The sequence below is a fragment of the Globicephala melas genome, chromosome 12 (genome assembly GCF_963455315.2).
Source record: "Globicephala melas chromosome 12, mGloMel1.2, whole genome shotgun sequence".
In the NCBI taxonomy this organism is placed as follows: Eukaryota; Metazoa; Chordata; class Mammalia; order Artiodactyla; family Delphinidae; genus Globicephala; species Globicephala melas.
This window is the reverse complement of record NC_083325.1, coordinates 29,428,905-29,443,371: the sequence shown is the minus strand read 5'-3', so window position 1 is coordinate 29,443,371 and position 14,467 is coordinate 29,428,905. Positions and strand designations below refer to the sequence as shown.

Sequence of the window (14,467 nt, the reverse complement as noted above, 5' to 3'; positions counted from 1 at the left end):
CAGTAGTTTCCTAACTGGTCTCCCTGCACCCACTTCTGCCCCCTCCAGTCTCTTCTCCAGGTGGCGGCCACAGTTAGCTTGCTGAAATGCAGACTCAGCCATGCCAGATCCCTCTCTCACACGCCACTGCACCTCCTATGTGTTCTTCAAAGCATGATCGAAATTGTCATTTTATGTTTGTTTGTATAGATTACCGTTTTGCTCCAAATGTATCCTCAGCCCCTAGCACCTAGCCCCCGGCCTGTTATGCAGAAGGCACTCAGTCAGTAAGTGCTTTTTGGATGAATGAATGAATGAATGCACAATCTATTCATTTTGCCTCCAGCAACCAGCCCAGGAAAGAGCCCAGGAGGGAAGCTCTCTGGATCTTTGCGCCCACTCTCTGGGACCTCGGTCCCATCTCCCCATGGTGGCCACCGGCTGGCCTCACGGAGGATGGAGGTGGGGGGGTACCCCCAGGATAGGGCTCCAGCCTGGACGTCGGTGCTCCTGAGTGGCAGCCACAGCTCTGCTCCAGCTTTGTGGCTGCATGACTCCTGAACGGGCGACTCTCACGGTCTCCGTTGTGTCCCATCTCCCTTCTCTGTGCCTGGCCCACACAGATCCCTATGCAATCGTCTCCTTCATGCACCAGAGCCAGAAGACGGTGGTGGTGAAGAACACCCTGAACCCCACCTGGGACCAGACACTCATCTTCTACGAGATCGAGATCTTCGGTGAGCTGGCCAGCATCGCTGAGCAGCCGGCCAGCATCGTGGTGGAGCTGTACGACCACGACACCTATGTGAGTGTGCCCACCTTCCTCCCCCGAGCCCTCACTGCCCACCCTCTCCAGGGCCCAGGGGAGATGCTGCTGTGAGGGGTGGGTCCCCAACGAGACGGGAGTTCCCCAAGGCTGGGGCTGATAGCCTCTCCCCCAACCCCACAGGCAGTGGTGAAAACTGTTTTAGAGTAATTAAAAACGAATTGCCACCACGTGTGCTGTGCCCACGGCAGAGAGCGGGTACAGATCTGGCAAGGGTGCTTGGCTGTGGTCAGGAGCCTGGGTTTTCTCTGTCTCTAACTTGCTTATAAGACCCCAGGTCGGTCCCTTCTCCTCATCCGAGGGCCGCTTTGACTCCACACACGGTTATCAAGCACTTGTGCTGGGCTGGGTGGCCCCTCATGTGGGGTCACCCAGCCAGGTGGGAGCCGGGGCTCAGGAACCACCAGGCAGGGACTCCTCCAGGGAGCCAGTGTGAGGTGCAGGTGGGGCCCTCTCTGCAGGACTGTCGCACAGCACAGAACCGCTTGTGCTGGCGGGAAGGCTCTGTGGTCGTGCCCCCCAAACGAGGGCCACTTGCCGTGTGTGCTGAGAAACCGAATTTTCATTGTTTTAGTTTTAATACATTAAACTTTAAGTAGCCACAGGCGGCCGGTGGCTCCGGTATTGGACAGCACAGCTCTGAAAGGTTCCCAGGAGAGAGAGGGCTGTGGGCTGGAATGTGCGATGTGGGAAGACCCAGGCCCTGGTGGAAATGGGAGATTGGGGTGTTGGGATGAGGCAGGGGTGTTAGCACAGCACGGGGGCCAGTGGGAGATGGAAGGATGGGGAAGGCAGGCAGGGAAGGAGGAGAAAGGAGTACGAGGCCAGGGGAGCGGGGAGAGTGGCGGAGTCAGGGCGACATGTTACAAAGGAGGGGTGGGATGCTGTTGGAAGAGAGAGACTGTGTCGGCCGAGGAGTGTGTGGCCAAGAGGCCCTACCTGGGTTGGGGGTGGCAGTAGATGAAAGGGGAGGGGCTAGGGCTTCACAGATGCTTCCAGAAAGAGTTGCCATGACTGGAAGGGAGAGTGTGGTGACCAGGGGTTGGGGGAAGGCGAGGCTGATTAGGGTGCCCCACTGGCTGGTGGTGGGCAATGCGGGCCTGGGTTGGGGAGGCTGACCCGTAAGCTCTGCCCTTAGAAGGAAGAGCTGGCTCCGTGGGGGCCGAGCAGCTGGAGGAAGGGTCTTTTGGGGATTTGCGGGGGAAGAGCTCAGGACCTGGAGCTTTTGGGGCAGGAGGAGGCGGGAGGTGGCAGGGCCTGGAGGGGGGCCAGGGCCAGGGGACTTTGCAGAAGCAGGTGTGACTGCTGGTGCAGGGCGGGCGGGAGGCCGGCAGGACACAGCCTCTCTCTCCCAGTGGCACCTCACCTCCTCGTCACCAATGGAACTCTATCCCCTTTGGGCCAGTGCCCGGGAGGGATCCCGGGGGAGAAAGCCATGGCCTCTTCTGGGTGGGTGGGCCCCAGGGTCCTGGGGGAGAGCAGAGCTGTGCTCATTGATAATATAGTCAAACGGGGCTGTACCTGTTGGCAAATATCCATTGCCCTGAGCCCCTGTTGTCCTGGCGGCCTGGCCTCTGTGAGGACTCCCCTCCCCGAGCCTCTCCATGACCCAGCGACTAGAGGGCAACGATGGGCCCAGAGGAGCATCCGGGACCCCTCCCAGTGCTGTGGCTGGTGACCACTCTGAGTGGTCTATGCTGGACCGTCACCCGCTGGTGTGGGCATTTATGCAGAAGCTGGTGGCCACTCCAGGATGGCTCTCGGCAATGTCCCCAGCAGTGGTGTGACTGCAGGTAGCCTCCCAGTCCTAGCCTGGTTTCTCCAGATGAGTGCCTTGGGCGAGCCACCGAGGCTTACGACAGCTGTGGCATCATCTGGCCGAGACCCAGGTTCTGTCTGCGGCCCCTGCCCTTGGGGGAGCTAACCACAAGGTCGGAGTTCACCGGTCCGCAAGCTCACTCTATCCTCTAGTCAGTGGGGAGCCATGGAAGGCTCATGAGTAAACGGAATGATAAGATGAAAACATCATTTGAACAAGACTCATTTACTTGGATGAGCGTGATCACAGTCTCCCCATGTGGAAACTGGGGGGATTTGAAGGTGAAATGAACAGGAGATACACATTCCTGGGAAATGTCAAACACCTCTCCTGCTGAGGGCATTAAAGAACTGCTAGGAGGCTGTCACTCTCCTGTCCAATGGGCTTAGAGCCTGATTACATTAAGGCAAGGTGAACGCTAGCTGGACATACAAAGGGACTTGTGGAACACGATGGGAATTCAGCATTAACAATAGTGGCAGGAGGCCACTCTCATGCTGCCCTCGCATCCCCCTGAGGGAAGCAGAGCTCACCGTCTGCACCAGGGACTGCCCTGACTTCTGAGGCCCTTCCGAGTTTGGGAGGCCAGATGTAGGTCTGCTGACTGCTCTGAGGCTGCCAGAGCCCTGGGCAGGGGGACGCTGACTTTTCTCTCTCTATGCTCGGTCTAGGGTGCAGATGAGTTTATGGGACGCTGCATCTGTCAGCCGAGTCTGGAACGGATGCCCCGGCTGGCCTGGTTCCCGCTGACCAGGGGCAACCAGCCGGCGGGTGAGCTGCTGGCCTCTTTTGAGCTCATCCAGAGAGAGAAGGTGAGGCTGGTCCACGTCCAGAGCCAGGAGGCCCAGCAGGGAACTCCTGGTGGTGGAGGGGGAGGGCCCAGACAGGGGATGGTCTGATAGAGGGGAGGGGGCTTAGCTACGTTCTTCTTCCCCCACCAAGGGCCTGCACTTAGTGGAGAGCACTGAAGGGCCACCTCTGGATGTGGGGCCTCCTGCTGGAACCGGTCTTGCCCATCTTTTCTGAGCCCCAAATCAGGACACGATCGAACACTGGGGCGGAAATCTGAACTGTGTTACTATGTCTGAGTCCTCTGGCCATTGGATGTATCTTTCTCTGGGTTATATCCTGACGTGGTTTCTGGAAGGGGGACCTCTGTGATCTGGCTGGCAGGGGACTCCAGGGACAGGTGAGGGCAGGACCCCTGTTGCAGTGCTGGCTCTACCATAGCCTCAGCCAGCCGATTCCCTGCTGTAAAATAAGGGGTTTGGATTAGAGCCCCATCTTCAAACTCGCTCTTAGTGGGATGTGAACCCTAATATGGAAGCCGGCTAGAAGTGAGGCTACTCTGGCTGAAGTGTCTGGAGGGGACACGGCACACTGCCAACCTGGCTTCCCCTGCACTCGCTTACCAGGCACCTCGCAGGAGTCCCTAGTCCGCCAAGGAAGAGTCTGCGAATCCCTGGACTGTCTGATCACAGACATAGTCCATGAGTGTCATTTTGTGGTTGGAGATGTGTTTACCTGGCCAGGGCAGAAAGGTGGTGGGGCCTTGGGTGACGGGCACCTAACCAAAGCTCTTTTTCTTCACCTAGCCGGCCATCCACCATATCCCTGGTTTTGAGGTAAGCCTCGCTCTCACCTTTGCTTCTTCAACCTTGCCCCCTCCCGGTGTTTGCAGCCCCCTCCCAGGCTAGGAAGGGGAGCAGGTGTGCACCACCACCATCCTGGCTTCAAGCCAAGCAAGGCTCGGTTGGGGCCACGGGGGCAGGGTGGGAAGGGGCTGGGGTCCCTGCCCAGCTCTGGCTTTCCCGCCCTTCTCCCCTGAGAAGTCCAAGAATCACAGACTCAGATGGAAGGGACCTCATGGTCATCCAGCCCAGTGGCTCTCAGCTGGGCTACATGTTGGAATCCCTTGGGCAGCTTTAAAAATCAGCAGTGCTCAGGCTCCACCCTAGACCAAGTGAAATCCCATCTTTCAGGGTGTGGCTCAGGCCTTCGTATCTCTCAAAGCTGCCCAGGAGGTTTGAATGTGCAGCCTGGGCTGAGAACCATCGACTTAGGCCAGTAGTTCTCCGCGTGGCATCACCCGAGGTATTGTTAGAAATGCCAAACTTGGGTCCCACTTCAAACCTATGAAGCCAGCTCTGAGGGCAGCACAGAAACCTGGGCATTGTCGAGCCCTGCAGGGGACTCGGACGCGCGCTCACGTTTCAGAAGCTCTGATTTAGACCGTAGTTCCCAACTCAGTGTTCCCACTAAGATCCGGTTTTATTTCCTCTACTAGCTATGGAGACTTCATTCCCTTTGCCCTGCTCCCCTTCCTTCTCCTGGGGGTCATGAAAAATGTAAACCTTTTACTGGTACACAGGCTGATTTGATTCAGGAATCCTCTGCCCGGCCAGGCTCAGCTGCAACTTTGAGAAGTGGTCGTTTGGGCTCTGTTTGGGTGCTTCTCCCCTTACGAGGCGGGGAGCCCAGGCGATCTGCAGACAGTCCTTACAGTACAAGCCCTCCTTGCCCCCTGCCCCCACTCCTCCCTCTGCCTCTCCTCCCACCCCTTCTAGTCTCTCTCCCTCTCCCTTTCCTGCTCCCTGTGCGCTCCAAGCTTCTGCTCTCAGCTCTGCCAGCCCTGGGCATGTAGGTTGCTTCTCCTTGGTTCTCCAAGTCCACATCTCCAGCAGTGGCTCCAGGGATTCAGGCCTGACTGCCTCCTGGGGCTGTTATACAGGGTCCGGGACCTTCCCAGCACCTGGCTGTTAGTCATTCTCCTTTCTCCTGTCACTTCTAGAGACGCCTGGGCTCCAGGTTTATGCTTTGGCCTCTCCCACCACTCCCTCTGCATCAACGTTTGTTGTACCTACTTTCTCAGGGACCACGTAGAGGGCGCGTCTGGGAAGCACATCACCCTCACCCTAGATGGGAAGTGGTTTCTGTTTGCTCCTTGTAGGGAGACATCTGGCCTGTTGATCTCTGCCCCAGCCTAGTGGTCCTTGTCACTAATGGTAAACTTTTACTCTCCTTCCTCTCCTCCCTCCACCATCTCCTGGATGTGGACTGTCCCATGGTGTGGTCCAGGTGCAGGATACATCAGGGATCCTGGAAGAGGTGAGCTGGCCCCTCACAGCTGTGGCCTGTGGCTGGGGATAGGTGGGCAGAGGCAGAGGGAAGATGAAGGCCATGCCCTGGAGTCTTCCTGGTTCCTGGTACTCCAGTGTGCCTCTGTCACGTGGACCCCTGTCTGGGTTTAACTTCCCGCACTCTGCGTGGATCCGGGGCTGCCTGGGGTGTGTCCTGGTGTGAATCTGGCTCTTAGGTGGATTGCTGCTATGTTGGAAGCCACATTTGCCCAGACCCCTGGGACAGCAGGGGTCTCAACCGGCTGAGTACCAAGTGGCATGTTTTCAAGAATAAAATGTTCCTAAGGGACCAGAGTAGTCAAGGAAGACTTGCTGGTGGAGGTGGCGTTAGCCGAACATTGTCGTAGCGCTTAGGAAGAAGGTGGGGAACGTGCCTCTGGCCCAAGGGACCAAGCACCAGGTTGGGGCCCGGCTGCTTTAGGGAACGGGGCAGGCTGGGGACTCCTAGCTTCTGGGAGAAGTTTGGGGTTTGCATCCAAATGGAGCAAGGCTATGCCCTTTGGTCTGCAGGATGAGAAGCCCATTTCCTTATGGCCTCCTGCACATCTGTGAGCAGGTCCTCAAGAGTGAGCTGAGGCAAAGGCCTGGGCAGAGAGACAGGAAGGAGAGCCCTGGTCAGATGGGGGTGGGAAAAGGGCAGCCACTTCCTGCCGTCAGGGAATCCCCAGGCTGCGAGCGAACACCATTTGACATTTTCAGTGCAATTTGGACTTGAAGTGCAGGGTCAGGATGTGGGATCCGCCGGCCCCGCGCCCCTTACCTCACTTCCTGCAGCTCCCAGACCGAGGTGGGGTCCGCCAAGTGAGCTGGCCGCAATTGCGCCTGACAGGCAGCCTCCTGCTTCTGGCTGCAGTTGCGAAAGACTGCCGATTTGGAAAGGGGACGGGAGTCCTGTCCAGGGAAGCAGCACGGAGCCCTCTCTCTTGATTGAGAGCATTCTGTGGCCAAAACCCACAGCCTGCTCTGAAGAAGACCCAGCCCAGGGATGAGTTATTAAAAAAAGTTAAAATCCTTAATAACTGGATTTGTAATATATAACAGTGAAGGCTCAGATTCCAAGAGCAGGGATCTGGCTGTGGTCTTGTTGTCAGGAAGCAAATCAAAATCTGCAGCTTTGGGGCCAGAGCCTGACGAGGGCCAAGTGCCCTGCCGCAGGGCCAGCCGGCCACAGGCTGAGGCGGGTGTGGGTCAGCAGGGCCAGAGGAGAGCAAGTCCTGGGGGTCTGCTGGGCACAGGGCTGGGCCAGCACGTTCAAAGGGTCCCAGGCCCAGTAGGATGGATGGAGGATCAGCTGGTCCAGGGAACCACCCCAGAAGGTGACCTGGTGACCCCTTCATCCCCAGAGGGCTCCCGCCAGGCCCTGGGGCCCATAGCTCAGCCTCTTTCTTCCCCTGCACTTGAAGGCTAAGACTCATGCCGAGGTCCTGCGTCCTATTTGGTTTTAAGAATCCCCAGGGACGGGGTGGAGGCAGGTTAGTCTTGCTGCTGCCGCAGCTGGTCCTGCTGGAAGCCTGACGCCTTAGCAAGATTTTTCTGTCTTCTTTGCTGCGGCCGAGCTCCTGCCTGGTATCCCTCATTCAGCCCCCTCCAGACTCCCGGCCTGATCCCTGTGAAGGGCGCTCCAGCCATCCTGGAGGGCTTTGAAAAGCCATGCCGGGAGCTTAGCTTCTGGGCCACTGGCCACGGGGGCCCTCAAAAGTCTGGGAGCAGAGAGGACAGATGGGTGTGTTAGGAAGCCGTCTGGCTGCAGAGAGGTGTGGAGTGGGGAGTGAGGGGCAGGAGAGACCAGCTAGGAGGCTTTTGAGACGGATGTGGTGATGGGGGCCTAGGCTAGAGAGGGAATGGAGAGGGGTGAGTGACTCTGAAGCATGGCGTAAGGACGGCCTCTTCAGTGGGGACTGCCTTCCGGCCAGCAGGCAGCCCACGCCTGTGTGGGAGATAGTGTCATGGATGAGGTGAAAGGCATCTACCCGGGCTGAGCTCTCCTAGAGCAGATGGAGGACAGTAGGGATGGCTTCCTGGAAGAGGTGACTCTGAGCTCTCTTTGGGGGTCCAGGTGGCAGTGCCTCGGGCTGGGGGTGCGTGTCACCGCGTGGGGCCATTTTGGTGGGCAACAAGATTTCCCCTCCCCCAGGCTGTTTGCCCACCTGGAGCATTCCCTCTCCAGGGGCTCTTGGTTGGGAAGGGGGACTGTTGCATTGTGTCTTTGAGGCTTTGGTGTCTGGGAGACCAGGGTCCTAAACGGGTGGAGGGGAGGGTTTCTTTCCAGCTCCCAGCCTGTCTTTCTGTCTGCCACTTGCTGTTTCCCCTCTTCCTGAGCCTTTCTCTTCCCCTTGTCCAGCTCTCCCTTCGCATTTCCCTTTTCCTCTGTTTGCTCCTTGGCCCAGGCTCCCTCTCTCCCTCCTTCTCCCCGCCTCTTCTGAGCCCTCTGTCTCGTTTCTTTTCCTTTTTGTCTGGAGAACAAAGGCGGTCTGCGCTGCCAAGGGGAATGAGTTCAAAGAAACTGCAATTTTAGATTTCCTGAGAAATGGAGAGTGCACAGGCATGTGTGAGTGTGTGCAACTATGTACACTCACGAGAGCATGCACACGTGCACGCGCACACACACACACACACACACGCAGCAGAAGAGATGATGGCAGATTCCTTAATAATTGAGGGCTCCTAGGATGTGGAGCCTGTGCAGAGGAAGACCCCATCTGGGAACCCTTTGGGTGGGAGCAGGGGCTTGTGGTCCTGAGCACCTAAGGGGGCGTGGTTCGGAGTATCACCCTTGGTTCTGATGCTCCTGTCATGCTCCGTGGAGGCATGCCCTGGTTGAAAGGAGAGCGTCCTCCGTGGCTTTTTTGCTGTGAGTTGGGGGCCAACCAGATGTCACTCCATCCCCTTCCTAATCCAGGCAACAGGCTATGTATGGCTTTTAGTCTGAGATGTACATGAGGTACTCTCCGGCACCCCCAAATCCTCCAGAAGGAAAAATTTGGTGTTTTGCAATCAGGAGAATAAGCCCAGTGGTCCCCCATCCCCCATCCCTCCCCCAAGGCTTTAATTTAAAACACTGTTTTTCCTGGGAAGTGTAATTAGAGCAGCATGCTGTCCCTAACGAGCTGGGTGGGGCAGGCAGACAGTGGAGCCCTCCCAGCCCGCCCGGCTGCGCCCACATGGAGCTCCCCGAGGAGCTCGGATCTGAGTGTCCAGAGGGTCACCTGACTGCCCTGCTGTGTGAGGAGGGGGTCTGTGGGCTGCCGGTGGCAACACTGACCTAGGTGGCTGGAGGGGCCTGCCCACACTTGCCCCAGCCCTGGGAATGCACGTCTGTCTAGTGTGGTGGCCCCTGGGACCGGGGGAGGAAGCCCCCCTCATGGCTCAGGGGCCTCAGTTCCCTGTACTGAACTGGCCAGCAGGACGGATAGATGAAAGGAGGCAGGAGGTGGATTCTGCTTAAAGTGGGGAGAGAGCCTCATTTGTCCCTGTGTCCTTGTCCTCTTGGTCTGAGCTGTCTCGGTCAGCGCCCTGCACACCTGTAGAACCCTGTCAGTGTAGCAGCCCCACGTCTGCCCTGCATTCAGGGTGGGTGGGGAGGAGCATGGAAGGCATGGACCCCACCACGGAAGAGGTCATCTTATTAGCCTTCTATTGTGTGGCTGCCCCTGAGGTCTGTGATCCTCGGAGTCCCCCGGCACACATGGGACAGGGAATCAGGATGTCCTGGCGGTGCTTTCAGTCTACACCCACCCCCTCCCAGCCTGGCAGTGCTGATGGGGGTCGCTGCAGCCCACCCCACTGAGGGTCACTGTCCTGGAAGGAGATATCATGCCTCTCAGATGGGCTGGACCAGAAAAAATTGAGAAACTTGGGCACAGGAGTGGCCATCGGGCTGGTGTCACAGGACTCCCAAGCGTGATATGTGGGGTACCAGTCAGGACCTTGGGCAACCAGAGCCCAGGGTTGCTTAATTAGAGGTAAAAGAAGTCAGAGAGTAGGGTTTAAAGAGTTTCTGGAGTGGTTGGGGAGATTTTCTGGAGGATGTAGAGTTTGACCTAGGCCCTGAAAGATGTGATAGATTCTGGAAGATGGCAAAGGAAGCCCCTTCAAACAGAGGGAGGGATGAGCGGGCACGGGGAAAGGAGGGGCTGGTGAGGATGCAAGACTGACACAGGCAAGAGCGTTGGGAAGGATGGGAGAGTGTTGGAGTCGGTTCTTTGTCTGCCATCCCCCTGTCCGTTCGCCCTCTGCCATCCCTCCCTCCCTGCCTTCAATAATCTGTTCGTAAGCCTTTATTTATTGGACAGGGGATATAGCTGTTGTCCCCGTGTGCAGAATTGCTGGTTTCACAAGGGACACAGACAAATGAACACACAGAAATGACCCAGCGTGATGTGTCTTTCAATGGGACAAGTTGCTCTGGGAACCGTGGGGTGCTTAACTTAAACCTGGAGCTCCAAGGAACACTTAAGTGGACATGAAGTCCACGTAGGAGGTAGCCAGATGAAGTGGGCAGAAGAGCCTTTCAGACAGAGGGACCCGTGAGCTCCAACCTCACAGGTACAGAGAGTGTGGTACCTCCTGCAACCTGCTGGCGTTCAGAAGTGGGGGTGCTGTTGAGCGTGGCTGGGGAGGTGGCCCATCACTGCCTGGGGTCCCGGAGGGGAAAGTTGGTGGTGAGAGGCGAGACCAGAGAGGTCAACAGGAGCTAGAAGATGAGGGGTCTTGGGGGCTGCGTCACGGAGTTTGGCCTTCATCCTGAGTGGGTGGGTTTTAAACAGAGTGGCAATCTTAGAAAGTCTTCCCTGGCTGCAGAGTACAGCATACATTCATTGGAAGGGGATGTGCTAAACCAGATGCAAGAGATCACTTAGGATGAAGCTGGTGAATCCAGGCAAGAGATGGTGGTGACCCAGACCCAGGAAAGAAGATGGGTGGGTGGGCCTGGGAGAGATTTAGGAGACAGAGCCCTAAGGCTTGGGGATCAATCCAGGGGAAGGAGAGTCAAGGGTGGTGTGGCGTTTTTGGCTTGGAGGTCTGGGTGGATGGTGGGGCTGGATTCTGAGATGACATTTGAAGAGAGCAAGTTTTTGGCGGGGGGGCAGGGGTGGGATCTTAGAGAATCCAGTTTGGGACAAGCTCGGTGTGAGAGGCCAGGAGGACACATGGATGAAGTAGCGGTAAGGTTGGAATGTGAGTGTGGGGCTTAGGAGAGATGCTTGGGAGCAGAAAGCCTAGGGGAGGGATGGGCAGAGGAGCAGCAGGGAGGCTGCCAGGGAGACACAGCCAGCGGAGGGTAGAGAGGGTGGAGGGGCCAGCGGTAAGGAGCTAGACAGACGGCTTTAGGAAGGACGACGAGGTCAGCTGGCCAGATGCTGCTGAGGTAGGGAGAGAGATAGGCGCCTGTGAGTTTCCTCTGGGTTGGGCTACAAGCAGGTTGTTGTTAATTTTGGAGACAGAAGTTTCCAGGGAGGGGGTGCAAGGGGCGGAGCGAGTGCACTGGGCAGAGGGCTGTGTGGAAGCGGGGGAGAGGCAGGGGATGGAGGCAGCCTTTTTCAGGAAGAGAGAGAGGAGAGGGTGGCAGGCTGCAGGAGAGGACACAGAGAGAAGGTGTGAATGAGATACCGTCTTGAGACTGTCTTTAAATGCAAGGAAAAAATCCAGCAGATAGTGTGGAAAATTGGGGCGCACTGGATGAGACCGGGTTAGGGAGCCAGAGCACGTGGCAGCGTAGATGCTCAGTGATAATGAGAGGTGCCTACAGGCGGGGGCGGTGCCTACAGGCGGGAGCGGTGCCTACAGGCGGGGCGGTGCGCACAGTGGGGAGGGGACAGAGGACTTGGTGGCAGCTGGCAGGTGTAGGGGAGCCCCTGCAGAGGCAGGGATTCTGGGGAATGGCAACAAGGTGCAGGGAGCAAGGATGTCCTGGGACCCCTGAGGACGATATGGTGGATGGAGGTGGCCTTGGGATGAGACTGGGGGCCTTGTGCCTCATAAGCTGCCCTGCGGATGCGCCTCTAACCGCTGTCTCTGCTTGTCTCTCCCTCCTGCCGGCCGGGCCTGGCGCTCCACAGCTGTGTGCACCCGCCGTCTTCCTCCAGGGCCTCCTGCAAACGGTACTGGAGCCCAGTCTTCTCCAGGTTCTTGGTCCCTGTCTTCCTCTGTAAGCAGGTTCCTGTGGTGGGGAGCCTGGGCGTCTGCACAGAGAGAGGAATATCCTCACAGGGGACCTGGAGGAGCCCAGAGGGAAAGCGGGACGTGGAAGTGAGGGACAAAAAGGAATCAAAGGGACACTGCCCAGAGTCTGGGGACCAGGAGAGGAATGTTCTGGGGGAAGTATATTCATGAGTTTTCCTGGGTGATTTCAGGACAACATTGCAGCCCTATGAGAAAGGCTTGGTCTTTCTGCCTCCCCACCCAGGAGCCCGGGGCTGTTCCCTCCCTGACCTCTTCTGTTTGTCCCTTTCGTCATGGGCTTTTGGCCCTGGGTCCACTGTGGGTTGGGCATCAGCCTTGAGCAGGCCACCAGCAGGCCACCAGCAGGCCTTCAGGCATAACCTTTTTCAAAAAGAGGCGACCCCTGCTGCACAGCTGTTGCAGTAGGTGGCCTTGGAGTGCCAAGGTTGGACGCCAAGCCAGGCGGCCCCAGAGCAGCCAGGCCACCGCGGGCTCTGCCTCCAGCCTCCAGGGGCACCATTCACGTGGATTGTGACATGCACAGCACCCCCTGGAGTTGTGCCCATGGCAGCCCTGTTCATCACCCTTTCTCCTGATGGCATCCGCTGCTCAGCCAGTCTAAAAATATCATGTCACCTGCATTGTGGGTCCGGAGGAAGATGATGAATTCCTTCACTCTGTGCTCTGGGGACGTAGGGATAGTTCTGAAGCCAGCGTTGTTTTGAGAGGTGCCTCTGATGGCTCAGCTCTGCTCAAGTCCCTGGGGGATCACCAACAACGTGAGTGATGGAAACAGTGGCACCACCAACAATACAGTGTTCATTTTAGTCACTGCTGTTTATTAAGCACCTTCTATGTGCCAGAAACTCTTTATATGTGTTCTCTTGTTAAATTCTCAGACAAATTTTGTAAGAGTTTCGTTATCCCGGATTTTCATGTGAGGGTACTGAGTCACAGAGGTTGAATAATTTTCCCAAGGTCAAATAGCTGAGGAGCTGCAGGGTTCAGACTAGGACCAGGGTCTGGTTTGATTCTAGAAATGAGCTTCTTACCACCACAGGTCACGAAGCGTAGCATCATCAGTGTGTCATTGGCAGGAGTGACAGCTGGGATTGGCTGTGAAGTGGTGAGGCAGGAGGAAGCTGGTGTGTTTCAGTCCTCCAGCTGCTCCCACCGTCTGCGTCAGAGCATCTGTAGGTGGACGCACCATCCTTTGAGAAGGAACCCAGAGCAACTCACTCGGAGAATGAATCCAACGATTCCATCGTTTATTAATGCAATTACCTGAGGCAAGCTCTGTAAAGCACACAGCACAGCCCTTGTATTTATAGTTAACATTTCCTGAGCGTCAGGGCCTCCATGTACGGATGTGCAGGTTGTGCACTGCGGAAGAGCCCTGGGTCTAAGGGCGTGCGATTTCCAGTGCAGACATCATGTATTTTAATTTTTCAGTAGGTGGCAGTAAAGTGTCTTGTTCTAATAAACTAGTAAACTATGATGATTTTCTGATGTGGAAGTTAAGAGTTTTAAGAAAGGGTCATCCTTCTCTAGTTGTCACAGAGGTGCCATGTGGGCTTCTATTGAGAGTTTACATGAACCAGGCACTCTTCTAAATGTTGTATTAACTTCTCCAAGCCTCCCGCTAACCTTCAGAGGTTGATAGTTTTTAATAATCACTTTATAGATGAAGAAAATGGAGCCACAGAGAAGTGACATAACTTATTTTACTCAGTAAGTAGTGGAGTCAGGATCTATACCCAGAGCCCGTGTTTCTAACCACTGTCAGACTTGGTAGTTGTCTAATCCACAGTAATACCTGCCTCCATTGCCCCGCCTGCTTCCCTATGTATTTCTTCAGGACTCTTGCCCAAGTCTTTTTGGCAAACCCATAGCAGGTAGGGTTGTCACAGGCCACGCTCATCTCTGGTCCGTGGTGTGAAGGAGCCTCCCCAGTAGGCCCTTTGGTGCCCCTGGATGGTGGGCCTTGCTGTCCCCTTCTCCTATTTGTAAATACCCCCTCTGGCCCACAGTGCAAGCATTCTGTTCAGATGTGTCACACCTCAGGACAGGTGTGAGTTTGGGGCTGGAGACGGAACACCAGGGCGGGTGGTAAGTCGGGAGGGTCTGAGCCAGGAGGCAGGAGAATCAGGCTAGCAGGAGGGCACGTGGTCCTCTCGGGACTGAGAGGGGCTGAAGTGGACGTGTCAGGTTGGACGGGGCAGTGCATGTGTGTGCACGTGTGTGCACAAGTGTATGTGTGACAGGGACGGGGTCACCCTGAGCAGCTCGTGGGTGGGAGGAGGGGTGCCCCGGGGCTTATTTGAAACAGGATCACCTGAACCCGGGGCCAAGGTGCTAGAATTGTGATCCTGGAGGAGATGGTGCCTGAGGAACTGACTTTGCTCTCTCATTTCTGTCTGCCCACTTCTGTGTCCCCGCTGCTCTGTTTCTGTGTCTCTCCACATGTCCTTCTTTCCATCCCGTCTGTCCTCCTTTCTTGTCTTTCCGCCTTGGTCTCCCTCCTGCCTTTGCCTCCATTCT

At 56.7% G+C, this 14,467-nt stretch overlaps 1 protein-coding gene across 22 annotated transcripts in view; it reads left to right on the top strand.

Moving 5' to 3' along the window:
• DYSF (dysferlin) overlaps positions 1 to 14,467 on the top strand; it is a 223,677-nt gene that overhangs the window by 137,356 nt on the left and 71,854 nt on the right. For 15 of the 22 annotated variants that reach the window (XM_030877537.2, XM_030877532.2, XM_030877534.2 and 12 more), the window contains 4 exons: positions 603 to 784; positions 3,296 to 3,436; positions 4,220 to 4,249; positions 5,703 to 5,732. In XM_030877537.2, coding sequence (XP_030733397.2) covers positions 603 to 784; positions 3,296 to 3,436; positions 4,220 to 4,249; positions 5,703 to 5,732 — 383 coding nt within the window. Of the gene's footprint in view, positions 1 to 602; positions 785 to 3,295; positions 3,437 to 4,219; positions 4,250 to 5,702; positions 5,733 to 11,823; positions 11,866 to 14,467 lie in introns of all 22 variants that reach the window. The other 7 variants (XM_030877523.2, XM_030877510.2, XM_030877522.2 and 4 more) reach the window with 2 other exon arrangements.